Source organism: Erythrolamprus reginae, chromosome 1 (genome assembly GCF_031021105.1).
Source record: "Erythrolamprus reginae isolate rEryReg1 chromosome 1, rEryReg1.hap1, whole genome shotgun sequence".
Taxonomy (NCBI): Eukaryota; Metazoa; Chordata; class Lepidosauria; order Squamata; family Dipsadidae; genus Erythrolamprus; species Erythrolamprus reginae.
Window position 1 is genome coordinate 85,350,379 of NC_091950.1, and position 22,519 is coordinate 85,372,897.

The window sequence follows — 22,519 nt, forward strand, 5'->3', positions numbered from 1 at the left end:
TAGGACAGAGGTCCCCAACCCTTTTTGCACCAGGGACCGGCTTTAAGCGATCAAGAGAGGAATGGGTGAATGAATGGACGGAGGGTGGGAAGGAAGGAAGGAAAGAGGGAAGGGACAGGAACAGAGGAAGGAAGCAAGGAAACTTATGAAAGGGGAGAGTAAGAGAGGAATGAGTGAAGGGAGGGAGGGAGGGAAGAAGGTGGGAAGGAGAAAGAAAAGAAGAAATAGAGGAAGGGAAGGTAAAAGAGAGAAAGAAAAAGAGCAAGAAAGAAAGCTGCAAGCACCCCCCCGAGCCCCCCAGGCCGGCTGCAACCTTTTAAAACACGCGCGCCGCTTCGCAGCTGTCTCCTGAAGCCGAACGCAGAAGTTAGCGTTTGGCTTCAGGAGACAGCTCCTTGGCGCTTGTATCTCGAATTTGGGCTTGTAAGTAGAACAAAAATATCTCTCCCCTCCCAGCTCTTATCTCGAGTTGCTCTTAAGTAGAGCAGCTCTTATGTCGGGGTTCCACTGTATATATATATATATATATATATATATATTTAAAAATCATCGATTTTTATTCACCCTGTTTCAAAATGTAATACAAGCCTTTTTTTTTTTTCAACGCAAACCCACTATAAGAATATTTTGCTTTTGGATATACAGAGAAATGACTATACCTGCTAAGCTGGGCTTGCAGTTCTGCTCCGCAGCTAGCTGTCTGAGTCACCTGAGTAAGCAAAGTGACAACAGCTGCAGCTCTCTGGATAGAAAGCTCAATCAAGGTGTTATTTTCTTGGAAACTGCTGGTCAGTTGGGATAAGGAAGAAACTATCCTCATTAGCACAGGATACAGATCTCTGTAAATTGCAATCAAATAAGATGTCACAGAATCATGTTAGTATAGTTTAAAAAAAAAATTAGTATACCGTATATACTCGAGTATAAGCTGAGTTTTTCAGCCCCAAAAATGGGCTGAAAAACCCGGCCTTGGCTTATACTCGAGTCACCACAAGAGGGCGCCGAATCACCACAAGAGGGCACCCCGCCAGCAAGCTAAAGTGGGAGGACGGGGACGGCATGAACTCTCTCCAGACTTTAGAAGCCTCCAGACGGAGAGAGAAGCAGATTTGTTACAGAGATCCACTTGGTATGGCAGCAGGGGAAGCAGGAGGAGGACAGCTCTTTCCTTTCCTCCTCCCCCGCGGCTGTGGGCTATTCTGTCTCTCCTCCTCCTTCTTTCCCTGCTGCCGTCCCAAGTGGATCTCTTTAGCAAATCTGCTTCCCTGCACAACACATGGAGACGAGGAGGAGGAGGGACGATCAGGGGTGGGAGATCCAGCCAACGAGCCAGCCAGCAAGCTAAAGGGGGGGGGGGAGAGAAACGGCATGAACTCTCTCCAGGCTTCTAAAAACTCAAGTTTAAAGAGCCCTGGGTTAGGGTTAAAAATACAAGATTCTTCAAACCTGGAAAGATTAGGGTTTGTGGACTTCAACTCCTACTCCTGAAGTAGCATGGCTGGTGCAGGAATTCTGGGAGTTGAAGTCCACTAGTCTTAAAACTGTCAAGTTTAAACAGCCCTGGGTTAGGTTTAGAAATAGGTTTTAGCTTGGTTGCTGATTGAGCTACTTTTTTTACTTTTTAATTTATTGTTATTACCAGATTGCTTTTGTTTTCCCTCTTTTAAATTTACAGAGCTAATTTACTGGTTTTCTGTAAAATAAATATTCTAAAACGTTTAATCTACTGATGTCTCAATTAATGTAATTTTATTGGTTTCCATTTTTATAAGTTACCAGTAGCCACTGCATTTTCTAACCTCGGCTTATACTCGGGTCAATAAGTTTTCCCAGTTTTTGTGGCAAAAACTGGTGCCTCGGCTTATACTCGGGTCGGCTTATACTCGAGTATATAAGGTAGTTAAAAATTACCAAAAAACCCTCCTCACTAAAGTCAAAATCCAGTTATAAGCCATTGATAGGAATGTGCAAAATGTTTTGAATTCAAAATTCCATTTTGAGTTCATAATGGATGTTGGTTTCTCTTCAGACCATATAAAGCAGCTGTTCCAGTAGTGTTCTAATATTGTTCCATAAGTATTTTGAAATTAAAGGATTCCTATTTTGAGCTTGAAAGGAAGTAATTTTAAGTTTGAGACACCTCATGGTCAGAAAACTTCCAATAGAAGAAGAAAGGGAAATATTAATATTTTAATAAATCAACTAGAATTCCAAATAAGTGCATCATTCCTAGTTGGCTGCTATTTTAAAAACAAAGTAATAACTTATTTGGAGTTCAGCTCTTTCCATATAGATCTATACTGTATTTTGTATCAGTTATGTCTTACTCCATCTTATCTTTTACCCTTTTGGTTAGAAAACACCCTGAGAAAACAGAGGACGCTTAAAAAATAAGTTCCAGTTCCCAAAGTTCAAATATAAGAACTTAATTCGTTCTGTGACCAGGTTCTTAAGTAGAAAAGTTTGTAAGTAGAAGCATTTTCCCCATAGGAATCAATGTAAAAGCAAATAATGCATGCAAACCTATTAGGAAAGAAATAAAAGCTCGGAATTTGGGTGGGAGAAGAAGCAAGAATAAGAGGAGGAGGACTGTCACTGTCTAGAGCGAAGGGAGCGTTTCTTTTCTCTGGGTGCTGGCAGAGGTTTATTTCCTCTCCAAGCACCAAGAGAAAGGAAAATGCTTTGTTCGCTCTGGATGCCAAAGCCTCCTTAAGCACCACCAAAAGGCTCCTCTGGCAGACCAGAAAAACCTAAGATGGCCGGGATTAAAGGGGGAATGGCAGGAAACTGGCCGGGCCTTCATGCCGCTCTCAACTTTCCTGGAAAGTTTTTTCAGGCTCGGGTTCGTAAGTAGAAAATGATTCGTAAGAAGAGGCAAAAAAATCTTGAACACCCAGTTCTTATCTAGAAAAGTTCTTAAGTACAGTAGAGGCGTTCTTAATAAGTAGAGGTACCACTGTAGATTTTGCTATAACCATCTTAATAAGTAGAACTGATACATAAAACAAATCTATCAAAGAATATAATTGACAAAGAAATTTTATTTTAACCTAATGAACAATCCCTCTGCTGACAGTGAACTAATTTCTGTTTTGCTTATTCAACGAAATTATTATTATTATTATTATTATTATTATTATTATTATTATTATTATTATTAATTAGATTTGTATGCCGCCCCTCTCCGTAGACTCGGGGCGGCATACAAATTATTCTAATTTAGTCAGCCTTTGTTTAGAAGAATATACAGATAAACCATATTTGGTAAATTAGAAGCCACCGAGTTATGATTTTTTGTATGATATTTAATAACTTAATTTCTAGAAGAAAAAAATGCCTTTTTGAACTAAATTACAGCAGCAGTTTATCCAAGCTATTTCATCATCTGTCTGTGAAGACCAATTTAAATCTATTGTAGCATTTAGGTGAGAAAAGGAATGGTAAATGAACTAAGGAGTATACTCTATCATCTATGAAAGGCAAGGAAAACTTCTAAAGAACTCAGAAGCTTTGGTACTCTTAGAAGTCAAAGGAAATGAAATTTGAACTCAGTCAAAGCCATACCGATAGAGATCACATGCTTGACCATAACCAGTGGCCACAGCCCACAAGCGGAAGGCTTCTATGCTCATATTCATGGCTTCCTCTATCATTAAAGAAAGGTCTTTGGGATCTTCAGCTATAAAGCGGCTCAGACGACTCTTCATCTCAAATTTGTTTAGCTGTAAATAACAACCAAATGAAAGTAAGATTCAGGACTTATAACGGGGTACAGAGAGAAGAAAGAATGTATACTGATATCGAACAGAACATAATTATGGTATCTCATTTAAAGGCTTTAAAAGGAATAGGTAAATTCATGGAGGTCACATCTGTGAATCACTATCAGGCATAGCTACTAAATGGAACCATACAAACTGAAATAAAATGCTCCTGAATATTAGTTACTGATAAGAAAGGGCATATTGCCTTCCTGGTATGCTTATCAGTATTCTCCATGTGAATGGGGGACCAGGTGGATTATAGTGTATACCAGGGGCGGGTTCCACTTACCTTCACCACCGGTTTGCATTGTGACGTTTCGTATGCACGCGTGTCCCCTGATTTTACTTCCGCGCATTCTCAGAAGGTGGATTAAGCCCAAAACACAGCTGATAAGCTTCTCAGCTGTGCTTCAGGTGAAGAAATAAAGGTCAGTATTAACCCAAGGGTGGGCAGGAGCACTTTTTTCGAAGCAGAGGACAAGGAGCAGTCCTCAGACCACAGAAAAATTTGCCAAAAATTGGGGGGGAAAGATGGTGGCACCCACAGACCAGCACCGCCCGAACCAGATCTGCAACGCCATCACCGCATCACCAGCGAGTTGCTAACAGTTCAGGCGATCTAGTCCAAACCAGGAGGAACCCACCTCTGGTGTATACTAAGAGGTTTCTCCATGGGAATACATGCATTAAAAGCAAAAATTAAGAAAAAGGTATAGTAAATAGAATTGTTAAAAAATAAATTTTGTAAATATATCAAGTGTAAATGTTTAATGTTGTATTGTTTGATGTCTAAATGTTTGTAAGTCATATAAAATAAATAAAAATATATATATATTTTTTTAAAAGCAAAAATTCTTCTTTTATATATTAACCATTGTCCTTACTTGTTACAAGATTCCTATGCTAATGCCTTTCTTTAATTCTTGCCCTCTCCCTTGAAGTCTGAAGTTAAGGCATGGTCGTAGACGACGTCATACCAAACGGTTAAGCCATGGAGAAATATCGATAGCTAAGGAAGCAAGCTGTTGCCACAGTTATGCTCATTTTTGCTTGACTCTGCCAAGCAGAGCGATCCGGGGGTTTTTACATGATTTTCCCCTGACTTTTAAACATTTTAATAGTTCGTTTTTTCCCCTGATTTATTCCGGTTTTTTCACGAATTCCCTGATAATTCCCTGATATTTCCCAAACTGCTGATTTCCCTGGTAATTCCCTAATTTCCCTGTTTTCCAGGTTTGCTGGACACTCTGTATACGCATATAAAGAATTCCAGTTACAGTTAATTGAACACACGGGGAAACTGCCCTCTACTTCAATCAAATTTGGTTAATTGCATATTTTATTCCTTATATTTTTGGTATTTTCAATTAGCTAAGCAGTAGAGGCTGAAAATAGTTCTTACCAGTCTGGCAGCTGTATTTCGCCCTCCACATGCCAAGACTCTAATGAGTTTCATGGCACTGGGACAGGGTAGTCCATGTAGGCTTACAAGCAGCTGCCCAGGTTTCACTGGTCTTGGAATCCACTGGGTGGGAAGAAACTCTCTGATAATAGTCTCAACCAGACGAGGACAATCAAGGACCTGTAAACATGTATTTTAACAAAAGTCAGTGCTACAAAGCTAACAACTTTTCATTGTAGTGATACAAGTACCTTGCAAAATGTTTCAATAAAATTGGCAATGCCCTTTCTTTTTATGATTACTCTAGAAGAAAAGGGCAAGGGATGAAAAATTGTGTTTGCTTCAAATTTTGGATCAAAGAGTGCAATGCAAAATATTCCATTTTAAGCCTCTAAACTGGCTATGTTCTGGTGGGACAAAACATTTTGTCTAGAGTTATTCTGGCTAAACAGCAAAATGTTTGGGAAAGTAATCCAGTCACTAGCCAGCTTGCTACAATTCAAACACTGTTCTCAGAATAGTAGAAATTCTCTAAACAACTCCGATTGACATGGGTTGAAATTGACTTGACCTCAGGGGGAAAAAACTCTTGGAATGTGGATGTTTGTTTTAAGGTCAGAATGGAATGGCAAATTTCAAATTCAAAAAGTGTCAAACTTGAAATATGTGGCCATAAGAGCCTTGATCTCTTATATCAAATGCTTTTTTCTAAAGAAGAACATTTACAAGACTTACCTGGACACAAGCCTCAGTGGAGTGTCTTGCTATGCGAATGAGGATATCTAGAATCTCCAAAACTACTAATGGCACAGGCCGCATTACTTCCAGGATGTATCTTAAGCGATGAAGTATCTTGGTCTTCAGAAGTCCCTAGGATACAAAGCATGCAATTTATACTGTAACAATGCTAATGCTAATAATTAAATACACAAACTGGATTTTTTTTCATAATTAAATGCTTCAGTGGTTACTAGCTATCCCTTATAGAAAGTTAGATTTCAAGGGTAACACCAAAATACAATTTCATCAGATTTTATCTATAACTTAAATTATTGTATTATATTCCAATTTCATTTTAGACTGTATTTTATTCCAATATCATTTTAAATTGTATTTTATCCAGTTCCATTTTAAGTTGCTTTTATTAGATTTTAGTAATAATTTGTTCATGGAGCTTTGCATTTTGACATGGAGCAAGAGCTAATTTATTTTTTTAAAGTTATTGCTATTTTATAATTGGAATTTCAACAACTTCCTTGGGAAGAAAGAAACGTTTTCTTCAAAGAAGAAAAGAGATAGCAAGAGAATTCAAACTGTCTGGTATTTAAACTTGATGACATTGTGATTGGGCGACATAGAAGTTGAATTAATAAATTGTCTGTATGAAACAACCATGTTACATTACCTAAGTCACTTTTTATATTCACATTTCAGTTGATACAATCCCCTCATTTGAATGTAAGTCCTTGAAAGATACCAACTAAGATATCTGAGATAACCACTCAGATGTAACTGCAACAGAGTTACTCTAAAAATTATCTGATATTGTCCCAAAGTATTTCATATAAGATATGACATCTCTAATTCTCATGACAAAAGATAATATCTCCAAAATGCCACTATTCGAATAAATGACCTAAAAAAGTCATTTACAAACTTTACAGATTAAGTATGTCAGTGTAATTATGAGCTGGGATAGCCATAACAAGTCAGCCAATGGGAACTGTTTGGTGACTGAGAGTCATGTCAGAAAGCTCGAAGTCTGGGCGTGGCTTAGGTTGACTGATCTGTGTGTCTGTCTGTGTGTGTAGCTATAGCTATATGTATATATGTTTTTGTAAATCTATTGTTTCTGTGATTATATTGATTCTGTGCTACTGGATTCTGAGTTATGCTGCATGGGAATTGTATACATGCATCATCATCATCATCACCATCATAATTTATTAAATTTGTATGCCGCCCCTCTCCGGAGACTCGGAGCGGCTCACAACAACAAAATAGTACAAATCCAATGGTTAAAACAATTTAAAACCCTTAAGATAAAAAACAATCATACATCTCATACAAACCATACATAAAGCGTATATTGTATATAAACAAGTTTCATCTATAAATGAATCCTGCTGAATTGTTTACTTGCATGCTGGTTTGATTGCTGCAAACTCTAACAAAGTATTTTTATGTTAATTATAATTATACCAGCCTCTCTGAGCCTAAATCTACATTATCCTCAGAGATCTTCTTGTGCAAATGAACTCTGATCAAAAGCTCTTCAGCTGGCTTTTTATACTGATGTAATCAATTTAGTTTTTGGAAGGCTAAGAAAAACCAGTGACACCTCTCATGCAATTTTTGGTTTGATCGAGGAAATGTTCAGCATGCCATCAATCAAGTTTTTACTCAGTTGGAATAACTTAACAACGGAGGGAGGGAGTTATTGAGGTATGATTCTGGATGTTTACCTTTACAACATCATATCGTGCTACTTCTGCATCTGGCTTGTTTTCATCTTTTGATTTTTTCCCTGGTATTTTTTGGTTTGGAGTTAGTGCAACACCTTCCTCTTCCTCTTCAAGTTCTTCTTCCTCACTGTTTGGGATTAAAGGGTACGTAGTCATGCCCTGGTACCATGCAAAAGCCTTGTCAAGGCATTCCTGGAAGGGAACAAGCATCATAAAGTTTTCAGCGGAGAGAAAACATGGATTTATAGTTAAACCAACTGAGATCCAGAACTCACAGAGGAGAATTCAGATTTAATTCCCAGCATCTCCCATTTGGGAAGTAATACTGTAAAATGTCTTACTCAAGATTGGTATTTTTAAGTAAATAAAATGGTCATATTTTTGTAATTTTCATTGCAAGTCTAGTTTTTTTAATATCTAAAAGTTTGCCTCTAGACAATTAAAAAATGGAAGGAGTTTGATGCAATAGGGATTCCTAAGAGAAGAAAGGTTGGGAAAGCATTGGAGGAGAGGGTCAATTTTATGTTGCCCTAAAATGCACCCTCTCCACAATACCACAATTCATTCCAGAAGACTTGATTTGGAAGGAAGGAGAGTATGACATACATTTTGATGGAATAAACTTAATCCCATTAGCAGGGCCTGATCATATACCTTTGGTCTAGGCACCAAAAAGAACTCCTTGGAATTACAGGTTTTTGGGGGAAATTGGCATTTTACACATTCATCAGTTTCCTATTCAAATAATTTAGAAGATCTGATTCAGGCGATGAGAAGTAGCACTAAATTCTGGATATTTTTTGAACATTTGGATTTTTTAAAAAACATGAAATATTATTAAGCTTTCTTCTTACCCTAACTCTGTATAACCTGAGGTACACAGCTAAGAAAGCAATAAGACACAAGAAAATCATTCTGTTTTTATTTTGCATCTTTTTAACTAAAAATAAGCACAATTAACCTCTAGTCATATTAATGCTCATTTCCCAAAGGACGCTTTAAAGCAATGTAAAATAAAGACCAACTCCTTTGGCATTTTGATTATAATAATTGTTTTAAATGGTCTACCATATAGTCTGGAAATAAACACAGGTGCTCTCTAGCTGATCCGATTCATTCAAAACTAGAAAATGTAAGTATTTATTTTGTTTTTATTAAACCTGTTTATTATACTATTCTCCAATGATGAGGCTAAAAGTACTCCTGGTACTTGGTTTGAAACACAGCAATTAAAAAGACCATTTAACAAGAAGTAGGAAATACCCACAATAGAACCACTTCTACAACATCTATTTATTCAATATTTTTCCCCATTAGGACAGTTAAAGAACAATTAATCAAGCCTATTGTGTGTTTCTATATTACAAAATGAGGACCCAGATTGTTGGGGGCAATATGCTGATAATCATAAACCACGGAGTCCTATATGTAAAAGCACTATGGAGAGATATATAAATCTAAGTGCTATTGCTATTGCTATTTCCAAAACAAATCATTCAAGACAATCTCTGAATAATACTTAATGTTTGCAAGACATTTAAATGGGAATGCAGTGGCTCAGAAGGTGAGTAAGCACTAATGCAAAGTCAGATACAAAAGCTCAAAGCATCACTTTGATGCCAGACATCTATAGAATGAAGGAAGAAAATATCCATCTCAAGTGAAGGAATTTAGCCATTCCTTTCTTTGTAGTGAGCAATGTAGTCTTTTAAATAGATTCAAGTACTCTGCAGATACAAACCTCATCATCCAGAGAGACTATCAGTGCATGGACAGCATGGACGGTGGCTGCCATGACATTATCCACTGGATCATCCAAGGAGAAGCGGAGCAAAAATAGGAAACCAGCATCCAGCAATACCTGCAGGACACTTCCTTTCAGTGAGGAGGCAAATTCTCCTGCCTTGGCCTGAAACACACATTGCAAGCAAACCACTATTAGTGCACTGCACACCAAGACAACTAGACACAAGAACAGTTTTTTCCAAACGCCATCACTCTACTAAACAAATAATTCCCTCAACACTGTCAGACTTTCTACTAAATCTGCACTTCTATTCTACTAGTTTTTCTCATCATTCCTATCACCCATTTCCTTCCAGGTTGACTGTATGACTGTAACTTGTTGCTTATATCCTAAGATTTTTATTAATATTGCTTCTTCATTGCTTATTTGACCCCTATGACAATCATTAAGTGTCGTACCACATGATTCTTGACAAATGTATATTTTATTTTATGTACGTTGAGAGCATATGCACCAAGACAAATTCCTTGTGTGTCCAATCGCACTTGGCCAATAAAATTCTATGATATTCTATTCTAGTATGGTCGATGACATTAGTCCATATCAGCTGGACCCTAACAAAATTGCCTAAGACAGCAGAAAAGTTGTTACTGTGCTACTCCTTCTTGTATTGTGGGGCAATTTGGGAAAAACTTCCAGCAAATGGAAGATCACTGACAATGGAACCAGTAATAGCTTGCACTTATTGTGTATATTCTTGATCCTCTGAAACAGGTGAAAAAGACTAGTCTTTAGCAGGTCCTGCTTCACACCATAGTGCAGAAGGACACGTTCCAAAAGGACAATGAAATTTGGAAGATTTGGCTACAATTTTATCTTTGTGTTTTGTTATTTATACATATTAGATTTCTAAACGAATTTTTAATGATTCATCTATTGCAGTGTTTCCCAACCTTGGCAACTTGAAGATATCTGGACTTCAACTCCCAGAATTCACTGGCTGGGGAATTCTGGGAGTTGAAGTCCAAATATCTTCAAGTTGCCAAGGTTGGGAAACACTGATCTATTGGACAGGAAACCTAGATCATTGTTCTCAACAAATGGAAAAGAAATTCCCAAGGCAAATTACAGGCTATATATCAAAGCAGAAAAGCAAAGAGCAATGGTAACTACCAATGAGAAAGCTATTGTGTAGAACCAATGGGAAAGATATTGTGTAGTCAGAAAATATTTCACTTCTACATGTTGATACTGTTCAAACTGTGGGCAAGTCAAAACGGTTCAGATCTGGCATTGGCACTAAATTATATTTTTTAGCAAGTACTTAAAAGAACAGCAATGTTAGGCATGAATGACTCTCCTGAATCCGCCCTCCTCTCTCCCACTTCGGATTCAAAAACTATATCTCTCTGTTAGATATAAAGATATTGTATCATCAACGACACCTGCTGCAATGCCTAATGAAAAGATCATGGGATTCTAGCATAAAAGCAGCACTAAGAAAGCATCCAAACTGTACACAAACTCTGAGCTTACCTTCTGGACAATGTGGCCCAGCACCTGTAAAGCCAGTGTCCTTTGCTGAGTGACTTGGCTACGAGATAAGTGGAAGAGCTCTTGCAGTGAGTAGCCAGCCATCTATGATCAAATAAATAAACATTGAAACACTCAAGAGTATTTATTTATTTATTTTATTTATTTATTAGATTTGTATGGCGCCCCTCTCCGAAGACTCGGGGCGGCTAACAACAATAAAGAAGACAATGTAACAAATCTAATATTAAAAATAATCTAAAAACCCCCAATTTAAGAGACCACTCATACAAACAAGCATACCATGTATAAATTCTATAAGCCTAGGGGGAAGGGAAAAATTTCAATTCCCCCAGGCCTGACGACAGAGGTGGGTTTTAAGGAGCTTGCGAAAGGCAAGGAGGGTGGGCGCAACTCTGATATCTGGGGGGAGCTGGTTCCAGAGGGTCGGGGCCGCGACAGAGAAGGCTCTTCTCCTGGGTCCCGCCAAATGACATTGTTTAGTCGACGGGACCCGGAGAAGGCCAACTCTGTGGGACCTAACCAGTCGCTGGGATTCGTGCGGCAGAAGGCGGTCCCGGAGATATTCTGGTCCGATGCCATGAAGGGCTTTATAGGTCATAACCAACACTTTGAATTGTGACCGGAGTAAATAGAGAGTATAGGTGCTATCAGCAGAAAGGAGTGGTAATGGTAATATAATACCGTTTTAGGCCATTTTCCATTTCTCTGAATAAAAATTGTATTGAGCAAAGAGTTAAAATAATCATCTCCTACCCAACTTCCACACAATTCATAACACAGTATGGCAGATGCAGATGATAAATCTGCTGAGAAGGGGACGTTTAAAAGGAAGGCAACTGGAAAAAAAGAGCTTCAGAAGAATTAAGTTCATAACATAAGCTACACGTAGCAAAGTAGTCTGGAAAAATACAAGCAGCCACAAGGTTAGAATTTGAGAGTTCTTTATTGTATAGCCCTCTTTTAAGGATTATAAAAGTCCCAAACACGGAGGCTTTTCATCACGTTTGTTTTGTTCTTCTTTTTCTTTCTAAATGTTTAAAAAGTAGTTCTTTGCAAATTTATACCGTGGGCCCTCCTTAGTCCAGAATTGGGTAAAAAAATGACAGAATATTGTGACATAAACTATGCAATAAGATTGTAGATATACTTAAGTCTGAAGATGCTCTTCATTTACCTCTGCTTCTTCTCCATGGTGATGTAGGCCCAAATAAGTGGGAATCTCTTTATCTGGAGGAATAAGTTCTCCTTTCAGACTAAAGCGTGCTTGCATCCCCTATTGGGAAAAAGAAACAAAAATATTATTTCTTATTAAGTTATTTAGATATCTAAAAACTTGGCAGAAAATCTAGAACAATTCAGAGCGCTGAAAACTATTGAAGCAAATCAAATTCTTTTCACTTCCACGTATTCTGAAATATCATTTGAAAAGCAAGAGAGAAGACATTTTTATTTTCCAACCTTTTTTATTTGGTCCTGCCTCAGCGGAGGAAGGTCCTTCGTCCACTCCAGCTTCTCAAATTCTACATTGTCCATGTGGACCCAATCCTTTTCAGGTTTCACAGGAAGAGCATCATCTTTTTGAAAGACAAAGACAAGTGTTACTGTTCTCCGGCACAAAAACAAGAGCAGACACATTGTCTTTGAAAGGTCCTCAAAACTAATTTCGTGCTACAACGGGGTGAAAAACACCCAAATGACTCATCTTTCACCTATGAATATCACAGCTCCACTGACAATTTAATTTTCCATAACTTCTATAGAAGAAAGGGGAAGAGATTTTTTAATGATAAAATGAAGCTAAGCTGATAATCACCTTGTGCACAGAATGAATAAAACTGTCAAATGTGAATTTCAGGTATGACAATTAAACTCTCTCCTCATTCTACATTCCTATGCCAACATAAAAAAGTTAGGTAACTAGATTTACTGTGGAGAATTAGGAAGGCATATATAAGTAAAAAAAAGTTTTCCAACTAATGGTACACAAGAATCCTACCCTAATATTTAAAACATCAGCTGTGTTTTCAAGTCAATAGCCCTATAGCTACTGGTTTCCCAGGTTTTTCTGTCATAAGAACCAGAGATTCTCGCTCTAATTTAATCCTTACTTTTTGTAAGAACAGAAATCAAGAGCGGAAAATAAGGTTAAAACCAAAATTGCATCCCATACACATATTTGAGGATGTGTGCGTTAAAAATGACCATCTATGTTGCAATAATATATTTTTTAAAAATCTTAGAGGAGCTTCTCAAACATTTAATTGAATGTTTCACTTTAAACATTCCTTTGAATTCTAGACATTATAAAAAATAAAACAGAAAGAGCAAGGCATCCAAGGAACTAAATACAAACAGGTAACAGCTCAATTAGAACAGCAAAATTAAAGGCTGCAAAAGTAGTGAGGAAGTCTTGCAAAGGACCGGACGTCAAGCTTTTCAAATATTTAGTTATTATAAGCTAATAGAATAAATAGAAACAATAAAGAAGCAATCCATTGAGAATTTGAGATAAATCCATCACATTACCTATGGAATGTTGTCCAAAGTACAAGTTCACAAGTATTAATATTGAAAAAGCAGAATTTTGAAAAGCTAAAAAAGCAAAATAAACTTTCCCCCATCCCTAAAATTACCAACTTCATGTGCAGATTCTAAGTAATAAACCAGGAAGTCCCTGGAGTTTCCATCTGCCTGGAATTCATTATGAAACTTTGAAGAAACCACCCCTCTGTTGTTACCTCAAATTCAAATTACCTTCTACAATCTGAGGATTGTAGGTGCCAGGTAGGTGACTATATGCAGTATACCGAAATAATAAATTAAGTAAAGAATAAATAAATATTGTCTGATCTTAATAGAGTCTTGCCTCTAGCATTTTGCCCCTTCTTTTGTTTGTTTTACAAGAACCAGGGTGGTGCAGTGGTTAGAGTGCAGCCCTGCAGGCTACTTCAGTAGCTGTAGTTCAGCAGTTCAAATCTCACCACCGGCTCAAGGTTGACTCAGCCTTCCATCCTTCCAAGGTGGGTAAAATGAGGACCTGGATTGTTGGGGGCCGTATGCTGATTCTAGAGGGCTGAAAAAGCACTATGAAGCGGTATATAAATCTAAATTCTATTACTATTGCTACTCTCCAGAAAACCAGAAGGATCCCTTCCTATGCTCTCCCTCTTTCTATGGACTGAGATATCTTTTACATGCCATTTGTCCCTCTATATTTATTAGTTGGACTTGTATGCCGCCCCTCTCCGAAGACTCTATAGCTGTCTCTCCTGTCTACCAATGTCATTCCCACATACTACCATTACACTATGTCTATGCTTCTCCACTTTGGTCATTTTAAATTCTTTACTGGCATTCTATCTATGGATTGGACTGCTCTGAGTGTACATTTGTGGCCATGTTCTGCCTGGTTCACATATGTAAAACACCATAAAAAGGTAAAAATGTTATTATTGTTGCCAATGTCATTATACTTCCATCATTCCTAGGTTCTGGGCTAGGAATGGCTGAAAAGTACCAGTTAAAAGACTGTGATACTCCTGGCATATATACAACAATAATAATGTAATAATATCAACTGATAAAACATGATAAAAGTCTCCCTAGAAAGTTAAAGTCCAAGGAGCCAGCAACAGAGAATATAGTTTTCACTTTCCTCCTAAATGTTAACAGGACCTTCTTTACATCGGGGAACAAGGGTATTTTTTTAAGGCTCAGGGAAGTTTTCTTGTCATTGTCCCTTTAGGTCCATGAGTGGTAGGAATATACCGTATGCCTTTCTTTTTTGTAGGGGAAAAAAAAGCCAAATATCAACAATGCTAACATGCACACATACATGAAACAAGAAAATTAAAACACTCATTCAGGTGAAAAAAAATATCTCTGCAAATTTCAATTTAACTCACAGTCGGTGCATTGCAAAATCTTATTTTTTTAAATGCATCGAGTTGGTGGGTGTAAAGCAGGAAGAAAGAACAAATAAACAGAAACTTGTACTGTTCTGGTATTTGTAATTCACTCTGCGTGTATGTATTTTCTTTCAATTAATCACTAAATGAGGAAAGCTAATTAAACTATGCACTGAATCGGATTCATAATACGTGCCTCAAACACAACACTAAACTTTGTCAACAGGGGGGAAAATGCTGTTACTTATTCTACTGTTATCAGCAGACTATTCAATCCCTGATAAATCCTCTTACCCACAGCAATGCAAGCTTTTGAATATGTAGCTTTTACTGACTTGCAGCTGAGGAATGTAGTGAATTTTATAATTGCACCACAGCAGTTCTATTGAAGCATTACAAGTAATCAGGGTTTGCAGTGGTAGAAATCAATGTAACCCTGACTTATGCAATTCCCTATTACAGGACGATTCTGAGGAAAATATTACTATCTGCTTCAGGGGTTGTTTTACCTGCAGCTTAATACACTGCAAAAAACCTAAGCTGTGATTAATCTTAGGCATGGGTTTAGTGAAACAAGACACCATGTTTATATTACTATATTATTATAAATCATCATTATGGCATGTTTGGGCAAAAATAAAAAACTTAATTTTATCTAATTAAAATTGTTTTCAAGGAACTCTGGAAGAAGAAATGCTTCTAAATTCCAATAGTATGTTAAGATTCAAAGGTCTCTACCCTTTTAGCCTTCTGGAAAGCTGTGAAGAACTGGTTCTGCTTTCCACATACTGCAGAACTGCGGAAAAAACTATTATTGCCAACCTGCCTTCCATTGAAGACTTGTAAACTGCACGAGTCAAAAAGAGAGTGGTTAAAATATTTTCTGACCCCTCGCATCCTGGAGATAAACAACTCCTACCTTCAAAACCAGGGGTCCCCAAACACTGCCCCTTTAAGACTGGTGGACTTCAACTCCCAGAATTCTCCAGCCAGCTATGTCCACAAGTCTTCAAGGGGCCAAGTTTGAAGACCTCTGCTCAAAACCATGCTATAGAGCACTGCACATCAAGACACCTAGACACCAGACGTTTTTTCCAGAATGCCATCACTCTGCTAAACAAATAATTCCTTACTGTCAAACTATTCACTAAGGCTGCATTACTATTACTATTATGACTGTATGACTGTAATTCATTGCTTGTATCTTTACGATTTATATTAATATTGACTGTTTCCAGATTGCTTATTTGTACCCTATGACAATCATTAAATGTTGTACCTCATGATTCTTGACAAATGTATCTTTTCTTTTATGTACACTGAGAGCATATGCACCAAAGACCAATTCCTTGTGTGTCCAATCATACTTGGCCAATAAAGAATTCTATTCTATCCTATCCTACCCTACCCTATCCTATTCCATTCCATTCCATTCTTGTAGTAGGCAAGGAAGGGACTGACTCAGGGGATTCACAGTATGAGTGGTCTAACACCCACTGGGAAAGATATTTGGTTTTATTTGTTGTTTTTATTGGTGAGCCATCTACAATCACTGTGTGAGATATATGTACCCATATACGTTTGTTAAATAAATAGGTACATTTCAAAGTTCTATCCAAATGCCTCATTTGCATTTGTGGGAGTCATTAAATAACTAGCCAACATAAATATGTGATTCAGCAATAAGATCACTCTTCTTTGGCTTTTATTGTTAAAGATTTCAGGCGGAAGCATTTTTCACTACTTGCAAACTTTTTGTCCGCAAGAGATCAAAGACTGAATTTGGGTCCTTCATTATGAAAAACTCATGTCCTATTACTGAAATTCAGACCTCTTAAGTGCTACAGTTTTGAAAGGCAATACTAGCCAGATGGAGATATAAACTGACACAGCAGAAAGCATCATTAATGGTTCCACTTGAGAAAATGGATATAGGATCTTGAAAATAAAAAGACAAATCCTTCCATTTTGTTAAAAATAGTTTCTCAGTTTGAATTAATCTCTCCCTGTGGCAAAGGCAGACTTCCTCTTTCTCTTTGGAGTTACAACTAATTTTGGAGTATAAGACACACCTACATTTTAAAGGTGGAAAACAAGGAAAAAAGTATTTTGAACCAAATGGTATAGTAAATATTATTTAATAAAATACCAGTGTGGCAGAATACTTTTTACAACGTATATATTTTTACAACCATGTACACTTTTTACAAGCTTCAAACTTGACAGCTTTAAGACTTGTGGATTTCAACTCCCAGAATTCCTCCTCTAGTCATGCTAGCTCAGGAATTGGAAGGCCACAAGTCTTAAACTTGCCAAGTTTGAAGACCCTTGCACCCCTAACCCTGGGGTCTTCACCCTTAACAGCTTTAAGACCAGTGGACTTCAACTCCCAGAATTCCTTCTCCAGTCATGCTAGATGGGGTAATTAGAACAGTGTTTCCCAACCTTGGCAACTTGAAGATATCTGGACTTCAACTCCCAGAATTCCCCAGCCAGTGAATTCTGGGAGTTGAAGTCCAGATATCTTCAAGTTGCCAAGGTTGGGAAACACTGAATTAGAAGGCAAATTTAGCCCCATTTTTGCAAAAAATGGGCCAGGTTTTGCCCATTTCTTCGCAAAAAATGGGTGGGCAAAGGGTCTGGGAAGCCTGCAGGGAGCTGCTGGGTGATGGGTGATGGCAAAAATCCCCCCCCTGCTTTTTCATAAAAATGAAGCATATATATATATGGGTGAAAAATGTCCAGGCTGGAGTGGGGAGGGCTGTATAAGACACACCGACATTTCCACCCTCTTTTTTGGGAGGGGGGGAAGGGTCATCTTATACTCCAAAAAATATGGTACTTTATTCATGATGAATTTACTGCTTGGCATCAGGAATGGTAGCTTTCCCATGCTAAGTGCTAATGCAAAATTAATATTATTTCTCCTCCTGCTGGGCACAATGTTCTATAAGCAAAACTTCACGAAGCTTGAAAAGCTTCAGTGACATTTTCAATTGCTCAGTTCTTTCCAAAGATATGCTTAATTCTCTGCAAAGAAATTGCCCTCTTGGGTCAAAGCACTTTGTGTTCCCTGAGAAGACCAATCTGTTTTTCCCCGACCATTGCCCTGCTTTTCTCTCATCAATTCTTTTGCTGGTGTCCATAATTTTACAAATAGCTTGGCCTGACGGCTAGTTTCCTCCCATTGCAGAAAGAGCATCAACAGTTCTCTTAAAGTCAGCCCCTTATTATTTAGCCTCGAAGTGCTGAATATTAAACAGAAAGTGTGGGGGATGTGTTGAAGAAACTACAAAGGGGAGTAAAAAGAAGGGGAGAAGACAGGTTATTTTGGAAGCACTCAATCACTGTGCTCTCCCACTCTTGCCTCTTCCATGTTAAAGCTGATCTCTCAACATGAAAACGGTAGACAGAATCACCAAAGCATACACCACCACTCCAATTCCAAATTTAAGCAGGCTCCAAGTGGCTGCCAGAGACTTCAAAAATGTAGCACAACAAGGATCAAGGGAAGGCTGCAGGGAGCCAAGCAACAATGGAGCACAACAAGAAGCATCAAACCCCAAAGGTAACTTCAACTAAAGCTTGAGAGGAGTAAGCCAGAGCAACATACGGCTCCTGGAATCAGCTGCAATTGTTTCACAAGATCAGAAATTAAGGAAAACATAATGTTACTCGGAAGTGTTATATATACATCCAGTGGGGCTTTGTCTCATTAGATAATTGATTGTTTCTTCATTGCTTATTTGACCCCTATGACAATCATTAAGTGTTGTGCCACATGATTCTTGACAAATGTATCTTTTTCTTTTATGTACGCTGAGAGTATATGCACCAAGACAAATTCCTTGTGTGTCCAATCACACTTGGCCAATGAAGAATTCTATTCTATTCTATTCTATTCTAATAATCTGTCTGCCTATTTCAGGAGGAAACCAACAGGCATTATCAGAATGTAATGCTGAAGAACCTGACATCCAGGCTATTTTCGTAACTTCCAAAGCCTCTTTCTAGTAGCATTTCCCTTCGCTAAGCTCCTCCTGATCTTTCTCTTCCATTCCCTTCCCTCCCCTCCCCTCCTCTTTGACATTTAAATTGTTAGCCGCCCCGAGTCTTCGGAGAGGGGCGGCATACAAATCTAATAGATAATAATAATAATAATAATAATAATAATAATAATAATAATAATAATAAATGCAGGTTCCTATCAGAAAAGATCTGTCTTCTTTTATGCTGTAAATCACCCATCAGGGACCTAAACAACAAATAAGCAGGGTATATGACTTTCTCTAGAATAGGGATGTCAAACTCGATTTCATTGAGGGCTGCATCAGGGTTATGCTTGACCTTGAGAGTTTGGGGTGGGCGTGGCCAGTTTGATGTCAACTGTGTTAGGGGCTCTTGTGGTTAATCGTGTTAGGGGCTCTTGTGGTAGCCCAAGTGCTCTGCCAGCAAAAATAGACTCCCAATCTCCGTTGTTGGCTGGGACAGCCTCCTACAACCCTCTGCCAGACAACAATGGAGATTGGGAGCCCGTTTTTGCTGGCAGAGGTACCCCAGACCGGTCCTTTGCTGTTTCTGAGGTGGCCCCGTGGGCCAGATCTAAGCACCCGCGGGCCAGATCTTGTCCACGGGCCTTGTGTTTGACACCCCTTCTCTGGAAGGTAGTCATGTTGATTTGCAATCATTCACAGACATTTTTCCACTGCTCTTATTTTCAAGCAAATGTCACACAGGATACTACTTCTAGGCATCTTAATCAGATGGCTGTAAGTAACTCTGTTTACATCCACCAGCAAAATTCCTACATTTTCCTACAGAAAATGAAGATATGAACAGAATATAAAAAATATCGATGAAACAGAGTTTTACAATTATATCCACAACATAAAGAAGAAGAACCCAATACAAAAATGAAGCTCACAGGTTTCCGCTTACAGATTTGATATTAATGAGCTACGGCAACATCTCGACAAGCATCTGTTTTACAGTAATTCCCTTTATCTAATTTAGACGAAAGAGAAGCAGGGAGTCACTATAGCCTGCCAATCTACAATTAACGTAAGAAGTGTGCCTTTAAGCTTAGTCAATTCTTGCCGAGAGCAATTTTATTTGTTCATCTATTGAAAAAAATTACATGGCTGCACACATATAATTCCGGGCAGCTAACAACCAGTTTACAAAATCTATATAACAAGCCCCAGAACCAAATCTATAATAATCCAACACAAAAGGAAAACAAGACACCATATGAATAAATTCAGATAACAAACACACACATATGTGAGGCTACTCTTAACACATCCTGGTGCTACTGCCTATAGAAAAAGCCAAGCTATAAAAGGAATCCCAAAAGCCAAAAGGGTAATCTAAAGACAAAAGTCTTAAATCCTACAAATTTCATCTATCTCTACTAGAAGAGATAGTCCATCAAATAAGTGGATCTTACCACTGCGCATCCTGGAAATAAAAAGTAAATTTGGTCTTAAAGCCTTCACTGAAAGCTCTTCTTCAGACTCCCCTAACAAATGAGATAAGGCAATTAATGAATAAAAGAATACCTATCTCATTTTGATGCCAAATAAAAGCCTTTTTATCTCAGTATATGGCAGTACATGATTTTTTTTATTTATTTACTTACTTACTTACTTACCTACCTACCTATCTACCTACCTACCTACCTACTTACTTATTTAACTGGATTTGTATCTCCCCCAGGCCTATACAATTTATGTATGGTATGTTTGCATGTATGTCTGCTTAATAATGGGTTTTTTAAAATGTTTTTAAATTATTAGATTTATCATGAATTGTTTTATTGCGGTTGTGAGCCGCCCCGAGTCTACGGAGAGGGGCGGCATACAAATCTAATAAATAAATAAATAATAAATAAATAAGTACGCTGCCCCTCTCAGAGGACTTGGGGCGGCTCACAGCATGTACAAAAACAGAACAATAATATGAATCCAATTAAAAACACATTAAAAAACATTAAATTTAATTAAAAAGAAACCATATCAAACCAATCATTCAACAATCATACTTAAAAATATTCACTGGTCGGGGGAAGATCTAAAACCCCCAGGCCTGGCGGCAAAGATGAGTTTTTAAACCCTTTTAGAAAGCAAGGAGGGTGGGGGCAGAGCGAATCTCCAGAGGGAGCTGATTCCAGAGGGTCGGGGTTCCCACAGAGACGGCTCTTCCCCTTGGTCCCGGGACGTTGGGTCGAAAGGACCCTAAGGAGACCAACTCTGTGGGACGTCACCGGTCACTGGGATTCGTGCTGCAGAAGGCGGTCTCAGAGATAGTCTGGTCCTATGTCATGTAGGGCTTTATAGGTCATAACCAACACTTGGAATTGTGCCCGGAAACAGATCGGTAGCCAATGCAGTCCGCGGAGTGATGTTTAGATGTGGGCATTTCTTGGAAGGCCCAAGACTGCTTGCGCGGCTGCATTTTGGACGCGTTGAAGTTTCCGAACACTCTTCAAAGGTAGCCCCATGTAGAGAGCATTGCAGTAGTCAAACCTCGAGGTAATAAGGGCATAAGTGACTGTGAGCAAAGACTCCCTGTCCAAATAGGGACTCAACTGGTGCACCATGCGGACCCGGGCAAACGCCCCCCTCACCACAACCAAAAGATGGTATTCTGATTTTTATTAGGAACTTCTATAGGGGTGAAATGCTCCCAGTTCACATTGGTTCGTGTGTACTGGTAGCAGCTGCCACCGCTGGTTCACCGAACTGGTAGTGACGGTTGGCTGGCCACGCCACTGAACCAGTCTGCCACTCCTCGCTCACTTGCCCTTCCCCACCAGTCTTCGCTCTACAATTTGCCTGCCTGAAATGCTGCCCCCCTAATCTGCCTACCAGGTAAGCCTGCAAAGTCACGGTCTACCTAGATGCCCCTGTCCCTACCCCACCATCCCAGCCTGCCTTCCCTACTCCATTCCCCGCGGCCCACAGCCCTGACATGCTTTTCTGCCTCCATGGAGCTTTCCTAGTGTCCCCAGGGCCATGTGGAAGGCAGGAAAGCACGTCGGGGAAGGGAGATAGCAGCCTACTCCCTACACCGTAGCTCCGACATGCTTTCCGTCCTACCACGTGGCCTTCCAGGTTTCCCCGTGGCCAGTTTGCAAAGGCAGGCAAGTGGAAGGCCACGTGGAAGGCAGTGAAGCATGTCACGGCAATGGGGAAGGGAGGTAGATTCCATTTGAATCACTGATGCAGAGCATTTCAGTTCAGACGGGCACTTCATTGATACTGCTAACAGAAGAGTCTTTTCTAAATATACCAAAACCCTTCAAAATAAAACTTTGAAGTTTCACAGAGCCCCAGAAAAATTCCCAATACATTCTCACTCTGTGTAAACATCTTCCACTACATATTAATAGCCAACAGAAGCACTAATCTGAATTTTACCAAAAGTTGAACGGAAAAAGTTTGTCTCCACCCCAAGGATCCGCGAGAGCCGTCGTCAGGCTTCCAAGATTCGCCCACATTTCTTCAACAGTCCGTGGCTTGCATTGGCTGCCGATCAGTTTCAGGTCACAATTCAAAGTGTTGGTCATGACCTTTAAAGCCCTACATGGCATGGGACCAGATTACCTCCGGAACCGCCTGCTACCGCACGAATCCCAGCGACCGATAAGGTCCCACAGAGTTGGCCTTCTCTGG

General features: G+C 38.9%; 1 protein-coding gene across 1 annotated transcript in view; it reads right to left on the bottom strand.

Annotated features, from left to right (window-relative positions):
• Nucleotides 1-22,519, bottom strand: part of RPAP1 (RNA polymerase II associated protein 1) — a 67,928-nt gene that overhangs the window by 30,440 nt on the left and 14,969 nt on the right. Inside the window, exons 8-16 of the mRNA XM_070757337.1 lie at nucleotides 12,394-12,509; nucleotides 12,110-12,208; nucleotides 10,915-11,016; nucleotides 9,373-9,540; nucleotides 7,632-7,823; nucleotides 5,902-6,036; nucleotides 5,167-5,346; nucleotides 3,565-3,722; nucleotides 660-839 (exon numbers count right to left, since the gene is read on the bottom strand). Coding sequence (XP_070613438.1) covers nucleotides 660-839; nucleotides 3,565-3,722; nucleotides 5,167-5,346; nucleotides 5,902-6,036; nucleotides 7,632-7,823; nucleotides 9,373-9,540; nucleotides 10,915-11,016; nucleotides 12,110-12,208; nucleotides 12,394-12,509 — 1,330 coding nt within the window. The remainder of the gene's footprint in view (nucleotides 1-659; nucleotides 840-3,564; nucleotides 3,723-5,166; nucleotides 5,347-5,901; nucleotides 6,037-7,631; nucleotides 7,824-9,372; nucleotides 9,541-10,914; nucleotides 11,017-12,109; nucleotides 12,209-12,393; nucleotides 12,510-22,519) is intronic.